The 17944-nt window shown below is 39.2% G+C and overlaps 1 protein-coding gene across 1 annotated transcript; it reads left to right on the forward strand.

The window, feature by feature from the left end:
* Window positions 1–14528: 14528 nt before the first annotated feature.
* On the forward strand, window positions 14529–15679 carry LOC142163353 (secreted RxLR effector protein 161-like). Its single transcript, XM_075220627.1, has 2 exons — window positions 14529–14877; window positions 15567–15679. The coding sequence occupies exons 1-2, from the start codon at window positions 14529–14531 to the stop codon at window positions 15677–15679; spliced, it is 462 nt and encodes a 153-aa protein (XP_075076728.1).
* The last annotated feature ends 2265 nt before the right edge of the window (window positions 15680–17944 follow it).

Here is a 17944-nt window from a genome sequence, read left to right on the forward strand (position 1 = left end):
TGAGGCCTAACCATGAAAGGTTGAACATAGACCTCTATCGATTCGAGGTTCCAGGGTCATCTCCGGCCTTGCTCCGGCGTACCAAGGTTATCTGAGCATGTTTCTGACCTCTCTGACTTAGATCGGTGGACTTTCAAAGCCTTTCTCATTTCTAGGGTTCTTCTGAAGCCCTAGACCTTCGAGGGTTTTCTCCGATTTCTTTAGATCTTTTGTGTATTTGTGCTCTCCTTGAGTTTTCAAACGATTTCCCTAACTTTTCTTTCGAAAATTACTTTTTTTAAAAAAAATCTTTCTTTCCGATCTAGTGTTTTCTGAAAAAAATGTTTAAGTGTTTCTCTGACTTTCTTTCCCTTTTCTTTTTTGTATTTGCGCTCCTATGTTTTTATCTACCACGTTCTCGTATGTTCTCCTACTGTGTTCTGTTCTTGTATGTTCTTCTATTGAGTTTTTTGATACTCCGTTCTTGTATGTTCTTTTTACTGTATTTTATATACTCCATGCTTGTAAGTTCTTTTACCATGTTTTCCGTACTGTGTTCTTATATGCTTTTCTATTATGTTCTTGTATTTTTCTTCTACTATGTTCCAACATGTTTCTCCTACTGTACTTTCCTGCTAAGTTCTTAAGCTTCCTTACTTTCATTCTACTAAGCCTTATTTAAGTTTCTTCTGAAAAACTTCTTAAGCATGTTCATTGTTCCTATCAGTGTTTCTCCTCTATTTTTTCTTTGAATGCTTCTAATGTGTTCTGCCTGTTACCTTGATATCATGCTTTCTCATGAGTTTTGTTGTTGATAGAAGCATGCAAGAGGCTTCAGTTCTTCTCCGAAACCTCTGAGCCTGCTTCGACCACTTGTCTTCTCATCTCTGTACTTGATTCAAGGTGGAAACCCTAAAATTTGGGTGTTCTGCCAGGTTTGATCTTATATTTGATTGAACTATGGTTTTATTTTAGAACCCCTAACTCTTCGAGTCCTTGAATTGAGTTTGGACTTCTTTGTTTTCATATGATTCAGACCTTTTTACTAAAACTCTTCTACACTAGTTTTTCCTATCGATTTTATAGTGATATGAAAGTTTTCTTTCATACTTAACATGCTCACATGCTCTTTATATTTGATGAATATCCCTATAAATGTTTTTCAAATTTGCAATTAGTTCAAGATTCCTTCTATATATAGCCTGATTGATTTCTTTCAACTGTTTACCGATTTTCTATGTGACGTGACCTAAGTGAAACCCTTCTTCATCTTTTCTGACTTGGTTCATTCATACAAAATCTCTGACCCTTTTGATTTATTGGTTGGTAATTGATCTTCTTACGTTATTTGCACAAACCGTGTATTTTAAAACCCTGTCCTTAAATAACTTTTATGTATTCACCCCTAATTGCCTACTTTGCACAAAGTGTTTGATTAATTTCTTTCATTAATTGGTTTATACCCATTTGAATCTAAATCCCTTAATTAAGGGAGGTCTTGTGTAATTGATTGAAAATCAGTTCTTCAAATATTTTCTTACCTTGTTACCTCATGACTTTCACACTATAAAAGGCACGACCTTTCTTCACAAATGGTCACTTCACAATTCACAATCTCTTCTGAATTCTCACTCTCACATAATAGAATTCTTCCTTCTTGTCTGCATTCTGACTTTCACAAGACTACTGCTTCTCCCTGTTTGTTTCTTTGAAACTGGTATGTCCTAATTTAACTTCAGCATCACCCCAATGTGTTTACTTACAACTTTCTGCATCTATGTCTACTTTACTACTTCTGCAGAGTTAAATACTTAAACTAGCTTGTTGATTTCCTTTTGCTTGTTTCTGCTATGAATCCCTATTCCCTATTTCCCTTCATGTGCTTTGGGTTACAGTTTAAAACATGGAAATATGCAAGTTATTGTTTATGGTTTGAACTAGATCCCTTAGGGGATCCTAGCCTCTAAGCAATGTGTTCTAGTAGGCTTATGGGTATGCCAACATCTCCCATTGTTGGGTTATGACCACTAACTTGCTTTTTTACCTCCTGCAACTCCCCATTCCATATATACCTATGTGTACTATTTCCCTTCCCCTTTCTCCCTTTCAAAATTCTGCACTTGCACTCTCTCTTAGTTTCTAAGTTTTGTCCCCCCCTTGTGAGCCTTGCCTTAGGACCTTGAGTTCCCTCTAAACTTGGACACCTGAGGGTTGGCCCTTCCACACTGCACCATGGCTTAATCCGTGATACATTTGGGTGTAATGACTGCTCGGAGTTCATATGAGACTCTTAGGGAACTCTGACACACCCCAAATAGGAGAAAGGCTTTGAAATATGATCTCTTGGAGTTGATTTTCTTTCATACTTTAGGAAGGAAGTCTGAATCAGGCTCTCCTTGGTTGTACTTTTTTATTTCTGATGTATTTTTCCTTTACTTTACTTTTTCTGGGTTGTAATAACTTTGTAATAAAACTCTCAGGGATGGCTAGTGAAAAGGGAGGGGTAACTATGTATGCAAAAGGGGTAGATAACCTGCCTATAGAAGTTTAAGAATTTTTGCATTTTCATGTATAGATACCATTTCTATAGGAATCTTGCATTTCTCATATATGTACCATATCTATAAGAATTTCTGCATTCATGCATAAATACCATGTCTATAGGAATATTGCATTCTTATATAGGTACCATGCCTATAGGTTATTTCTGAACTTCTGCATAGCATATAGATACCCTGCCTATAGGAATTTCTTAATTTCTGCACATCATATATATATCCTGCCTATAGGTTCTTTCTGAATCTTGCATATGCATTCCTCATCAGGCAAACACGTTCGTAGGTCTTAAATAATCAACTGCAACTAGATATCATTTTCATAGGCTTTAAACGAAATTCAACATCTAAATGTCATGCCCATAGGATTTCTGCATTTTTTACTACGTTTATAAAATTGTCCAAAATCAACAACATATAGAAAGCATACCTATAGGAGCTTTAATCGAATCTGAATTGTTTCACTCGCTTATGGGTCTAAAACCAGTAACAATGACGCATGCTCTATTGCTAAAACTCACCTTTCTTTAATAACAGACGATTTTCTTAAATTAGTATGTATTCATGTTTGTTTCATTGTTTCTGGAATTAGTAGATATCATGCCTATAGGGGTCTTCGTCTAATACTTAGGCAAGCCATAGGGTGAAAGTTTATAAAATGAATCAGATTTTCTTGGTTACAACCAGTAGGCAGGCCTGACTCGGGCTTCTTATCTGAACTATGTAATAAATCAGTCTGCCTCGACCCTTTAAGTTAAATCAGACCCTAAACAGTATGTGTAAGTCATGCTAACTACTTTTCTCTGCTTAAAGGAGGTCTGTTTGAGCCTTTTCATTTATTTATATACTTCCCCATACTTGCCATACGTGTTTTGATTATCGCCTTAGTATTTTACCTTTTGAAACCACAAATAAGCCCAATACCTCCTCCCTTTAGGATTAGTAGTCCCAAGTGCCTCCGGGGCTGATAAGATGGAGACGGGTAATAGCATGCAATAAGTAAACGAGACCATTCTGTGCTTTAATACCTCAATGGAGTGGGAAAGGGTAGATATGGATATGATGACCACACGATAACATCTCGTGTAGCCCCTCATTGAGGAGTGATTACCGGATGTTGTGTGGGGTGATCCATATTATTAACAAACCTAGGACGTCCTTCCCTTTGTTTTCTTTGTTTCTTTTAAATCTTTTTAAACCATTTCTTTTAAGAAAATCAATTCCTTTTAGTTCATTTTTCTTACTTTTGTTTATTTGTAACCATTACGTGAAAATTTCCTCTTATTTGAAGTCTTTATTAGCCTTTGTATTATTTGCACTTAAGTCACAACAATAGCTTGGCCGAGAACCACACTAGTGGATCTTGAGGGGTGCCTAATACCTTCCCCTTGTGATAATTTTAAGCCATTACCCAATCTCTGGTTGTTCAAATCAAACCTTTCTTAGTGTCCTAATGCACTTAAATCATTAGGTGGCGACTCTTCACCCAATTCCTGAAAGGGAACGAGTTGTCTCCCAAATGTCACAAACCCGATTTTCGCGAGAAAAAAAGGGGGCGCGACATATGTATACAATCTTTGTCTTATTATTTGAGTCATACTATGTCCAATTTGCTTTACTTGGAAATATTTGTTTCAACTGCTTATCTGTTAAAGGACTAATCCGTAAATATAAGTTCGGCCGGGACCCACAGTTATGGACCGAGAGGGGTGCCTAACACCTTCCCCTCGAGGTTATTTCGAGCCCTTACCCTAAATCTTTGGTAATGCAAACCAATCCAAGATTTAATCGCTCTAGGTACCCTAACGCACTATAATCTGTTAGGTGGCGACTCCTCAAAATACCCAACTCACAAAAGGAAATGAGTTATTACCCCCATAAATGTCAAAACCCGGACTTTTTCTTCCCCGTAAAAAAGGGAACGCGACAGCATGGCGACTCTGCTGGGGATACCTTTACGCTCTTACCATAATGAACTTATCTTTTTTAGTCCAAGCATGATTTATCACATACTCTTCTCCCTTATTTGAATTTAACTGTCCGTTTTCTTTTAAGCATTTATGATTCTTTATCCCTGAAACAGACTTGTCTTTTTGTTTTCTTTTTTCTGTAACTGTCTTTCAATTATTTAAATACTGTATTTATTTTTCCTACGTGCAAATACCTGACTACATGTTATTAATTGCTGCATAAATCATGCTCCACATCATACTCCACTCGTGCATATCAAATCCTATAGCAACGCTTAGATGAGTGGTTGTGCTCTTCCTATTTACCACCCTTAAATTCGAAAAGGCTTATTTGCGATAAAACCAATCGATCAGCGGTGCAATCAACGGTTCCGTGCCTTCCCCCTCAAGTTGTCCGCTTGAGGGTACCAGTCTAAAACCCATAGTAGCCTTACACTAGTCAGAATTATTCATGCATCATGGTCAAACCTAGTTGGATCAATATGTTGTCCACATAATGATCCTTTAAGATAAGCCTTATCCTATGTCCATCGGGTTTTCCATAATCCCAACGGACACAATCACGTTCTGTGCATTAATTTGAAGAACTAAGTGACGATATGCTGATCATAAATGTATAAATAGTCAAGTCTGGTGGGATAAGGCCTAACCATTTTGTTTTGCAGAAAATGAGGCACGAGGTCCCCAAGTTCGGTATGGTTAGCAACATCCCACCATTGTTTCCAGATTGGTGGGAGGACCTTTCCTCAAGTGACAAGAAACATGTGAGAAAGTACATGGGTAACTTACCTTCCTTGCTAGATATTGATCCAAACAACAGGTTGATCGAGGCTACCACTTTATTCTGGGATAGTGAAAGGGCTATGTTTCGTTTCGGCGACATAGAAATGACACGGCTTCTAGAGGAAATTGGAGGGCTTGCGAGATTGACTTGGGATAGTCCCGGGATATTGGTACTAGAAAGCCGTGCTAGCAGGGGATTTTTAAAGATGATGGGGCTGAAGAAGAATGTTGTCCTAGTGTGCTTCAAGGAATCTTACATACCTTTAAAATACCTGTATGAGAGGTATTTCCATAGCAAGTACTTTCGTACCTACCATGATAGGATCTCTCTCACTTCTCCAGGTCAAATCCACCATAAAGTGTTTGTATTCATTGTGTGCTTCTTAGGCCTGATAGTGTTCCCAATAAAAAAGGGAAGAATCCACACTAGGTTGGCCATGGTCGCCAAGACTTTGATGGAAGGGATTAATGGATAAACATATACCATAGTCCCCATGATCATAGCCGACATCTACAGGGCTCTAGAACGTTGTCAAACAGGGGTCAAACATTTCGAGGGTTGTAACTTGTTGCTGCAGTTGTGGTTGTTGGAATATTTCCAAAAGGGTCACTATCACCAAGAATTTTTGCGAAGGGCTTGGAATGACCATATTGCATTTCATCACCCCAGCCGGATGACTTACATTCCAGACAGGTTTGGTCAGCCGAAAACTGCTAAAGAATAGGTAGGGTTCTTCAACAATCTGACTGAGGAACAAGTGCAATGGATGTTTGAATCGTTCCCAACAGACGAATTCATCATCAGATATAGGGATGCTCCACACTTGATTCTGATCGGGTTGAGAGGGATATTCCCCTATGTCCCTATCCTTGTTATGAGGCAAGCAGGCAGGAAATAGGTTGTACCGAGGGTTTTCAAGATGAGTCATTTCAGGGTAGACTTTCAAGATGACGACGTCCCTTACAACTGCTAAGATCAGCATATGTGGCAATGCAAAATCATTGTAGAGAAGAACACTATTGAGCTAGACAGGTATAATGCAGGGTGCGAGCCTCTATACCCGGCATGGTTAGAGGACAATCTGAAAAGAATGGTGACACCAGGGGCCGGTCGAGGGTATAGAATCATAGATGAAGAAGCTGAAGCTGAAGTCAAATACAACAGGTTGCGCAAGAGGGTCCATGACTCTGAGAATGAACATTGGAAAATACATGAGAGGAATGTGAGGTTGATCGAGGAATGGAAAAAAATGGCAGTTACTTCCAACATGAAACTAGAATATTTGGAGCGAGGAGTCATGCAGCTGGAAGGTAAAGTCATAAAGAGGATTGAAATTTGTCAAAACATTGAAGGAGCTGAAGGAGGACATCTGGCCAGAGCCTACTTGCTGTTAGGGCTGCACGAGCTGGGGGATCTATATGATGGAGTCCGGAAGATTGAATATGGGGAAGGTCCTTCTGGGACCAAATAGGCTAGATTTATTTACTTTTTCCTAAAATGTAAATAGGCCATGTGCCAGTAGTGACTTATTTTTTATCATCTTAGTATCATATTGGGATTCATCTATTTTTATATTGTGAAATGAAGCATTTATTAGCATTGAAAGTTTTCCAAATTTATTTGTCGCTAGGCCTACCTCGGGCACAACGAGGTTCCCAAAGTAGGAAACGAATTTACCTTTTCACAATATGTGTTTAAATACTGCAAACATTTTAGAATCCCCACTAACTTGTTACCTTTTTGTTTTTCCTTATTTTTGATTATTCCCATCCTCTTAGGTTGGTTCACTCATATTGGCCTCATCAGCGTATCATACCAGATCAAGAGGCCCTCCACCTCCTCCTCCTCCAAGCAACACAAAAGGCAAAGGACATGAAAAAATGGACGATTTAAATGGTATCCGAAAGGAGAATAATGAGAATGCAGAAACCTTAGATGACCGTAGTACTCCGGCCGCAAATGATCTAGTTTTGAGACTGGAACAAAAGATATTGGAACTGCAAGGAGAACTTGAGCAGGTTCGCAACTTGGCAAACTTGTCACTCACCCTGAATGTGCCCGACATCAACCAACAGAATATTAAGAACCCAACACCTCCTCAAAACACACAAAACCAACACCCACAAAATCCCCCCGCACTGAATCAATACACAACTCCACTCCAAAATCTCAACCCACTGCCAATACCAACTCCGCCATAACATCACCGTCAACCTATTCAGTACCTACCAACCACCTCTTACCAGACTCCCCAAAACACACCACCCATTCCCGATCCACAAAACTCCACCAATGACCATAATTACACCCAAGTTCCTGGCACACACCAAAGCAACCCTATATATGTGGAAACTATACCTCATTATACCCAACCAATCTCCTATACACCGGAATCCTCTGAGAAGGACCTGCTGATTAAAAACATGGCTAAGAACTCAAGAAGTTTACAAGCCGAGTTCAGGGTGTTGAAAGCGACAGAGGAATATAAGGTTTAAACTACGAAGATCTGTGCATACAACTAGATGTAAAATTGCCTGAGGGGTACAAACCTCCCAAGTTCGAAATATTCGATGGCACAAGTGATCCCAGGGCTTATCTAAGGACCTATTGTGACAAGCTTGTTGGGGTCGGTAAAGATGAAAAGATCCGGATGAAGCTCTTTATGAGGAGTTTTATTGGGGATCCTGGTATATCATCCAAAACCCCAAGAAATGGTCCAATTGGGTAAGCATGGCATCAGATTTCGTGGACCAGTTCAGGTTCAACACAGAAAACGCACTAGATGTTTTCTACATTCAGAATATTAAGAGGAAACCTACTGAGACTTTCCGTAAGTATGCTACTCGTTGGAGGTTGGAAGCATCCAAGGTCAGGCCATCTTTGGACGAATAACAAATGAACAAATTCATTGTTAGAGCATAGGATCCTCAATACTATGAAAGGTTGATGGTTATTGAAAATCATAAATTCTCTGACATCATCAAACTTGGGGAAAGAATACATAAGGAATCAAGAGCTGGATGGTAACGAACTTTGAGGCACTACAAGCCATGAATAAGGCACTACAATCCGGTGGCATATCGAAGAAGAGAGATGTTGGGGAAGTAATGTTGGCCTAGGGTCCAAAATCTTCACTTGTCTATCAAACACCTCCGCCCACACACCAAGCATCACCGCCTATATATCAACCTTCATCTCCCAGATATTCCCAACCAGCCACTGTTCATCACACCTATAACTCCCAACCATCCCACTTCCAATCACCACCAGCTCGCCAAAATTATCCAAGACCAAGGCCCAACTTCGACCGTAAGCTACATAGACAATACACCGCCATCGCTGAGCCCATCAACCAGTTGTATGAAAGGTTGAAAGCCGCAGGTTACATCACTCATGTTCCCGCTGTGGCATTACAAAATCCATCTTAGTGGGTTAATCCGAACAAAACTTGTGAATACCATTCCGGTATGAAAGGGCACACCACTACTGAGTTCCAAACCTTGAAGGATATGATCCAAACACTAATTGACAACAAGGTCATATAGGCGAAGGAAGTCGCACATAATGTCCGCAACAATCCCCTCCCTGATCATAGAGGTGATGGTGTACATGTGATAGAGACGAATGAAGAATGGGACCCTGAGGGGTCGATTAGGCTTATTCAAGAAGGCGATGACTTTATAGTTGAAGTCACACTTACCCCTATCGTGGCACAGACTCAGTCACCAATCGAGGTTGAGGTAACTACATCAGTTTCATTAGAGGTAGAGGTTGCTCCACCCGTGGCCATCCCGCTCCCTTTGAAATAGAAGTGGTCACACCTTTCACTGTGATGGTATCAACCACACCCCCATTCTACTCAAAAGCAATACCCTGGGATTATGTTGTCGAGGCTCGGCAAAAAGGGAAGGCCAAAGTAGAGGAATCTGATGCAACACAAGGAATGACTATAACTGGAATAGTCAATACACTGGAACATTTGGGAGAATCAAGCAAGGATGCAACTACTACGTAGCCTATCATTGAGACCAACCAGATGACCTCTGGAGGAAAGTACAGGCAAAGGAATATGTTGTTGTTGACCATCTGAACAAAGTCCCTGCTCAGATACCTATCCAGTCACTGTTGCAAAATTCAAAGGCACACAAGAATGCTTTGATGAAAGTACTGAGTGAGGCTTATGTACCCAATAACATCACTAGTGGAGAAATGGCCAATATGGTAGGGCAAGTACTGGAAAGTCATAAGATTATCTTCCACGAAGATGAGCTACCGCCTGAGGGATTGAATCACAACCGAGCATTGCATATTACAGTGCAATTTGAAGACAAATTCATTTCCAGGGCCTTGGTTGACGGAGGTTCAACCCTCAATATTTGTCCGTTGGACACTCTAAAAAAGTTGGACAAAGGTATTCAAGAAATACGGGTATGAAGCATGAACGTGAAAACTTTCAATGGGTCCCAAAGGCCCACAATTGGGGAAATCAACCTTTTGTTGTAGATGGGGCCAACTTGATTCGACGTCGAGTTTCAGGTGCTTTACATACCATCATCGTATAATCTTCTGTTGGGCCGGCAATGGATCCATGCCACTAGAGTCGTGCCCTCCACACTACATCAAGCTGTGAAGTTAGAATGGAATCATCATGAGGTGATCATTCATGGAGATGGATGTAACCCCATCTACACCAGTCAAAGCATCCCGGCCATTGGACATAGAAGAAGGCTAGGAGGGGAAACCTATCATCACATTGAACAGGTCAACGCCCTTCGAGAAGGATAAATGGTGGAGTGGTAAAATAAAAAGTATATTGGCTTGGTCTAGATATGAACCCAGCAAAGGGTTGGGAAAGAACCTCCAAGGTATCACTAAGCCGATACAACTGAAAAATCATGGTACCACCTTTGGGCTCAGATACCAGTACACATGGAAGGAGTACATTGTGTTGGCCCAAGTAAAGGTTAGTTTTGAAGACTGACAAAGGAACTCAGGATGAACCAGGTCCATCCCTCAGGTTCACAAAAATGGGCAGATTTGAGTATGTGGGATGCACGTGAAGGAGAGAAGTTTAACTTGGTGTATTTAATATCTCCTGATCGAAAAGGTTGCATAATTGATAAGGAGAGGGACTCCTTAATCAAATAGAACACTATTCAAGATAGGGAAGGAGTTAGAAGTTGAAATCAACTAGAACTCTTCCACCAATGAAGAGTTGCATCAGAACTCTAGTTATTTCTTCATCTACTAACTCTATAAATTGCAGGATGTTCTCACATTACAGTGTTGCACAAAAATGCAGCAGTTAAACATGAATTGAGAGCAAAATAGCAAGGATTTTTGCAAGCAGTTCATGTGTAACTCAAGTGTGCAAACCTGAAGCTACATGAACCAGATTGAAGAACCAGCTCCATAAAGAGTTTTATGTGTCTTTCTTTATTTCTAGTTCAATTGTAGTAGGTGTTTTCATATTGTACTTTTAAGCTTTATCCAGAAGCAATTGTAATAGGAACTTTGAATATTCAAGTTAGAGTTAACTTGAAGTTGTCGCAATAGTTAGAGGCTGGTTGCTACAACAAGATTAGAGGTAATCCTTAGGTTTACAAAGAGTTTTGTAAATGCTATTTTGGCTCAGTGATTTAGTGAATTGTTGAAGAAAATTCTACTGAGTAGTAGGTCGTGGTTTTTTCACCTTTTGAGCTGGGTGTTTTCCAAGTAAAAATACTTGTGTTCTTTACTTTCTATATTTATTATTCTACAACAGTTATAGTTAGAACACATAGAAGACCCAGGTCCTTCCACAAATAGTTTAACCGAAAAATTGTTCACCACACAAATCACCCCCCCTCTTGTATAATATTGACGTATAAAACATCAATTGGTATCAGAGCAGGTTATCCTTAAAGAGGCTAACACCTTAGGAACAGATCAAGATGAGGCACCACCTAGAAGCTTGGAAGGGCAATTCACTGATAGGCCTCCACTTTTTAATGGCCAGTACTACTCTTGGTGGAAAAACAGGATGAAAGATCACATTATCGGAGAAGACTATCAGCTATGGGGCATTGTCATTGATGGTCCCCTGGCTACCATGAAGAAGAATGTTGAAGGAGTAGATGTGCCAAAAACAAGAGCTGACTGTAATGCTGAGGACTTGAGAAAATGGGAAAAAATGCTAAGGATAAGAAATGGCTTGTGTGTGGACTTGGTCCAGACGAGTACAGTAGAATTCAAAGCTGTACCATTGCTAAGAAAATTTGGGATACTTTGCAAGTGGCTCATGAAGGAACACCTCAAGTGAAGAGGTCTAGAGGAACACTGTTGTATTCTCAATATGAGAATTTCTCCATGGAGGAAGGGGAAACCATCCAGGAGATGTATACAAGGTTCACCACACTGACAAATGAACTTAAGTCTCTTGGAAGGGTTATTCTTGAAAAGGACAAAGTTGAGAAAATTTTGACAAGGGTCCTGCCAGTCACTTGGGAAAGCAAAATCACTGCCATTCAGGAATCAAAGAACATTGCCACTCTTAAGTTGGATGAGCTAATTGGAAATCTCACTGCCTATGAACTTAGAAGGCAAACCATAAAGATGGATGCACCCAAGAAGGAAAGGAGCCTGGCATTCAGAATCACTGAAGGTGCTGATCTAGAGGGGGATGAAATGACCATGATCACAAAGGACTTCAAGAAGTACCTAGTGAGAGGAAAAGGACCTTCAAGAAGTGGAAGCTACAACAAACCAAGGGTTCCTGAAAAACAAACCAATTAGGGTTGTTACAAGTGTGGGAAGGCTGATCACCACATCAAAAACTGCCCTCAATGGGAAATTGAATGGAAGAAGGAAAGAGCTGAACGAATGAACATGAAGAAGGAACAAGTTCAACCCAAGAAGAACAAAGGATCAACAAAGGCTATGGTTGCTACCTGGGGAGAAAGCTCAGATGAGGAATCAGAAAGTGAAGATGGATATGAACAAGCACTTATGGAAATTGAAGAATACAATGAGGAATCTGAGGTAAGTATAATTCATCTCAAAGACAAGATTAATTTTTTGTCTAAAGAAAGGCTATCTGAGTTACTTCTCGATTTCATTGATGAATCTAAGGATTTAAACAATAAAAAGGAACAACTGTCTAAGGAGTCTGTGATTTTGAAAGCTAAGTGCAAAAATCTGGAACTTAGGGCTAGTGAAAGTGAAAGTAAAAATGCGGAGTTAAAGAACCAGGTTCATGAACTTGACACCACTGTCCTAGAGCTTAGATCTGAAAATCAAAAATTGAAATTAGGAACTAGTAAAAAGAAAGCTGATCACACACAACTCACTTTAGAAGAAAATGTAGTAAAAATGAAAGATGAGTTGTACAAAAGAGATGAGCAGATAAGAGTCCTTAAGGAGGATCTAAACAGGGTTAAGCATGAGCTAGACAAAACCTGTAAATGGAACAGGTCCTCCGATTCAGTTTCATGGATACACAAACACCATAATAGCAACAAGAGAGGACTTGGCTACGGGACTCCTGCACCTAAGTGGGATCCCAAAATCACGTACCTCACACTTCCTGAGAACAAAATTTGCACACACTGTGGTAAAACTGGTCACTATAAAAGTGAATGTATTGCAAAAGAAAAGGCTAGTCAAAAGAATAAAGAATTTGTTCAAGGGAAAAATAGGCTTCCAGGTTGGGCTAAAAAGAATCCGATTCACACTTTTGCCTATAGAAAGGGACCCAAACTAGTTTGGGTTCCTAAGACTAACCTTTGATTTTCTTTTGCGGGTCCAAGTGAAGGGGAGCAACCAAATATAGTACATGGATAATGGTTGCTCAAAGCATTTCACAGGAAGCAAGAACCAGTTCCTTTCACTTGAGGACCTCGAAGGAGGTAATGTCTCCTTTGGAAATGGGAAGAACGGTGAGATCATTGGGTTTGGAAAGGTAGATAAGACTGATTCTCACTCTATTGAGAATGTCTACTTGATAGATTGCCTAAAGTACAGTCTAATCAGTGCATTGCAATTATGTGATAGAGGTAAGTTGGTAGCATTCACATCTACCAAATGTTTTGCTATTAATCTTACCATTGACAAGATTGTTTTGCAGGGAAAAAGGAGTAAACAATATATACATTGTATATTTGTCAACACTTTCAGAAAGTGAATTCACTTGCTTAAGTATGTTGGACAATGATCCCCTCCTTTGGCACAAGAGACTTGGACATGAAAGTCTGAGTCAACTCAACAAATTAGTCTCCAAAGACATGGTGATAGGGTTGCCTAAAATCAAGTTCAAAGAAGACAAACTTTGTGAGGCTTGTGCAAGGGGGAAGTAGGTAAGATACTCTTTTAAAATAAAGAAAGTGGTAAGCACCACCAGAATGATGGAACTGGTCCATATGGATCTCTATAGTCCAATGAGAACATTAAACAGATGTGGTAAAAGAAATGTGATGGTGCTTGTTGATGATTACTCTAGATTTTCTTAGACATTGTTTTTAACATCTAAAGATGAAGACTTTGACATGTTTACTTCTTTTGTTAGAAAAACCTATAAATAACTAGGTAATCAACTTACATCAATTAGGTCAGATCATGGAACTGAATTTGAAAATGCTAAGTTTGCTGAATGTTTGCATTCTACACCATAAATAGTTGCATGACTAGACCTCTTGTTAAGAAGATTCCCTATGATTCACTTAAAAGGAGAAAGCTAAATATATCCCATCTTAGGACATTTAGATGCAAGTGCTTTGTGCACAATAATGGCAAAGACTCCCTAGGTAAGTATGATCCCAGAAGTGATGCGGGAGTATTATCGGGATATTCTTCACATAGTAAAGCTTATAAGATATACAGTAAAAGAACTAAATCTATAGAAAAAATGTATATGTTATTTTTTTTAAAAAAAACTAACATTCTTTCTGAAAGGCAGGAACAAGATAATGAAGAGAGTGGCTGATAAGAAATTCAAATGGTGAAACCACAGTCCAGCCTGAATATGCATTATAGAAAGGAACATGTGATGGAACAGGTCCTTCCACCCAGGGCAATAGAACAAGTGATAGAACTGGCTAGAGAGGAACTGATCCTCAAACCTCGAGGGAACCTGTCCATGAACATATTCCTCAGTAACAAAACCAGGAAGGAACATCCAAAGAAAATGACACTCCTATTGTAACATCCACGAAATTGGTTATAGATGAACCTGGTTCATCTGTTGATCAGTAGTTGTATAGAGGAATGATTGGTTCTCTTTTGTATCTTAATGCTGGCAAACCTGACATTATTTTCAATGTAGGGCTCTGTGCTCGATTTCAAGAAAATCCAAAGGAATCCCACTTAGCTGTTGTCAAGAGACTATTGAGATACTTGAAAGTCACTACTGACCTTTGCCTTTTGTATCCAAAAGGTAGTAACTTTAACATAGTGGGATATGCTGACACTGACTATACAGGTTTCCTTGTGGATAGAAAGAGCACCTCAGGTATGGCAGACTTCCTTGGTTTATGTCTTGTGTCATGGGCTACTAAAAAGCAAAATTCAGTGGTCTTATCCACTGTTGAAGCTGAGTATGTTGTTGCTGCTTCCTGTTGTGCTAAATTGTTGTGGATCAAACAGTAGTTGAAGGATTTTGGAATTGATGTTGGTCGCATCCCTATTTTTTATGATAACACTAGTGCTATTAGTATGACAAAGTAACCGGTTCATCATAAGAGAACTAAGTACATAGATGTTAGGCACCATTTTTTGAGAGACAACTATGAGAAAGGCTTGATCACCATGGATTATTGTGCTACTGACAAGCAAATTGCTGACATCTTATCAAAAGCCTTAAGTAGAGATCACTTTGAGAGGAACAGGTTGGAATTAGGGATGATTAAAATCCCCTAACAGGACTAGTTCAAGGTTAAACGAAAAAAATGAAAAATAAAAATAAAATATTTGGTTAGAAAGTCTGTAAATTGTGTATAATTAGATTAAATCATGCTCAGACTCATACTTTTCCATAGTATACTCTTGTGCCATGTGTTAAAATGACTCATTAATATCTAATGATATTTTCTCTATTTTCTCAAATTTAGACTTGCACAAGAGAGTTATCAGTGAAGAACCTGGTTCATTAAGATAACACGGTATGTTTTCTACACTCTGCATAATTTGAAATAACTATATTTGGATCATGAGAAGAGTCCTACCAAATACCAAAGTTCTTTTGAACTTATCCGTTACAAGTGAACCAGTTACGTTTAAGACTCATGATCATATTAAACTACGTAGATTCTTTTAAATCTGCTACTCATGAGGAAGAAAGTGGCTCTTCCGAAACTAAACAAGTATCTTCTGATTCTAAAGTTTCTCCTGAGACAATTTCTAAAGTTGCTGCAAATTAAATAGATTTGTAGGATGTATAGCAGGTGTTGAGACTATAGAATCTGGAGAAGTTGGTGGCAAAAATGAAAACGAAAAAAAAGGAGAGCAAGGGTGCTAGGAGTACTGTGAGGGGAAAGGGGACAAGAGTGGTCGATTCTTCACCCACTCCTGTGAGTTTAACCAAAAATGCAGGTGCAATGGTTGTTAGGGGAGATGAACCTGGTTCATCTTTAGAGGAAACCCTCACAGACCTACTGAAGAAAGTGACTGAAAGCTATAATCCAGCTTCTTTATAGAGTTATCAACGGAACCAAAACTCATACCATTCCATATGGCTTCATTCTCACAACTGTGCTTGCACATTCCAATGTACCTATGAAAAAGTGGGAGGTTAGTACAAGCATGTATCATTTTTGGGTTAATACTCTGCTTGCTTACGATCATGAAGTTAATGTCACTCCTAAAGAATCTAGTTCATCCAAAAAGGTACTAGTGAATAGCAAGTTCAGAGCCTTGGTGCAACAAAGTGGGGCCAAAGAAGAGGTTGGTTGAGGTGGAGAGCAAGAGAGATGATCTCAGAACTGAGCTGGCAAGAGAAAAAGAGAAGAATGATGGCATTCTTGAAGGTATGCTGAAACTCCTCCAAGTCAAAAACCAAGCACCTAGTTCTTCCCAGCCTTAAGCCTCCTAGCCTAATATAGATAAACTAGTGACCCGGTTCGGGACTTTTTGTTTCTTTTGCTCATGCTTTCAGTATTTTTATTTCTTCTTATGCTTTGTGGTAGAATCTTGTAAATCATCAATGAATTCACTATTTTTGCTCTAACTGTTTGTTCATATTTCTTTGATGGTTAAAATTCTTAGCTTGATCTATGATGATTAATCCATGATTGCATTTGAAGTAGCCCCGGTGGCCATGAGTAAGCTTTAAAATCTGGTTATCTCATATTTTTTATGCAACTTTTCGATGATGCCAAAAGGGGGAAAAGGTTGTGCTTTAAACAAGTGATGTTTACACATTGAACAAAGATGTTTATAACCTAATGTACCTGATCCTTGATGATAAGTGATAAAAAGGAAAAATGTTTCTGACATTGTGTTGATGTTGAGCTGAGTTAAAACAGGGCCTAAGCTTATGAAAAGCACAGAGTTTATCATCATCAAAAAGGGGGAATTTGTTGGCCCAAGTAAAGGTTAGCTTTGAAGACTGACAAAGGAACTCAGGATGAACCAGGTCCATCCTCCAGGTCCATCCCTCATGTTCACAAAAACGGGCAGATTCGAGTATGTGGGATGCACGTGAAGGAGATAAGCTTAACTTGGTGTATTTAATTTCTCCTGATCGAAAAGGTTGCATAATTGATAAGGAGAGGAACTCCTTAATCAAAGAGCACACTATCCAAGATAGGTAAGGAGTCAGAAGTTGAAATCAACTAGAACTCTTCCACTAAGGAAGAGTTGCATCAGAACTCTAGTTATTTCTTCATGTACTAATGCTATAAATTGAAGGATGTTCTCACATTACAGTGTTGCACAAAAATGCAGAAGTTAAACGTGAATTGAGAGAAAAATAGCAAGGCTTTTTGCAAGCAGTTTGAGTGTAATTCAAGTGTGCAAACCTGAAGCTACATGAATCAGATTGAAGAACCAGCTCCATAAAGAGTTTTATGTGTCTTTCTTTATTTCTAGTTCAATTGTAGTAGGTGTCTTCATATTTTACTTTTCAGCTTTATCTAGAAGTAATTGTAATAGGTACTTTGAGTATTCAAGTTAGAGTTAACTTGCAGTTATCGCAACAGTTAGAGGCAGGTTGCTACAACGGGATTACAGGTAATCCTTAGGTTTACAAAGAGTTTTGTAAATGCTGTTTTGGCTCAGTGATTTTGAGCCAGGTGTTTTCCACGTAAAAATACGTGTTTTCTTTACTTTCTATATTTATTATTCCACAACAGTAGTAGTTGGAACACATAGAAGAACCAGATCCTTCCACAAACAATTTAAGTAAATAATTGGTCACCATATAAATCACCCCCCTTCTTGTGTGGTATTGATGTATAAAACATCACATGGGTTGGTCGCCTCCATGTCGTGGACCGTACGACCCTCTCGAGCAACCACTGCCATGCTTGGAAAAAGCTTTTCACCAAGCTGATACAATATGGGGGACTGCATAAGAGGAAGCACTAGCTAGGTTGAAGAATTTGTTCTTGGAAGATGAAGACATGGACTGCAGTGCCATAATTGAGGAGGAGGAGGAAGAAGGCCTCACTATTCAGACCGTGAAG

Source organism: Nicotiana tabacum, chromosome 8 (assembly GCF_000715075.1).
Source record: "Nicotiana tabacum cultivar K326 chromosome 8, ASM71507v2, whole genome shotgun sequence".
NCBI classification, from domain to species: domain Eukaryota; kingdom Viridiplantae; phylum Streptophyta; class Magnoliopsida; order Solanales; family Solanaceae; genus Nicotiana; species Nicotiana tabacum.

Excerpts from the sequence above, each read along its gene's own strand:
- LOC142163353 (XM_075220627.1), top strand. The coding sequence starts at position 14,529 with ATGATTGGTTCTCTTTTGTATCTTAATGCTGGCAAACCTGACATTATT. Across the intron at positions 14,878-15,566 it reads GTATGTTGTTGCTGCTTCCT|ATTCTTTTAAATCTGCTACT; the intron begins GTTGTGCTAAAT and ends TAAACTACGTAG.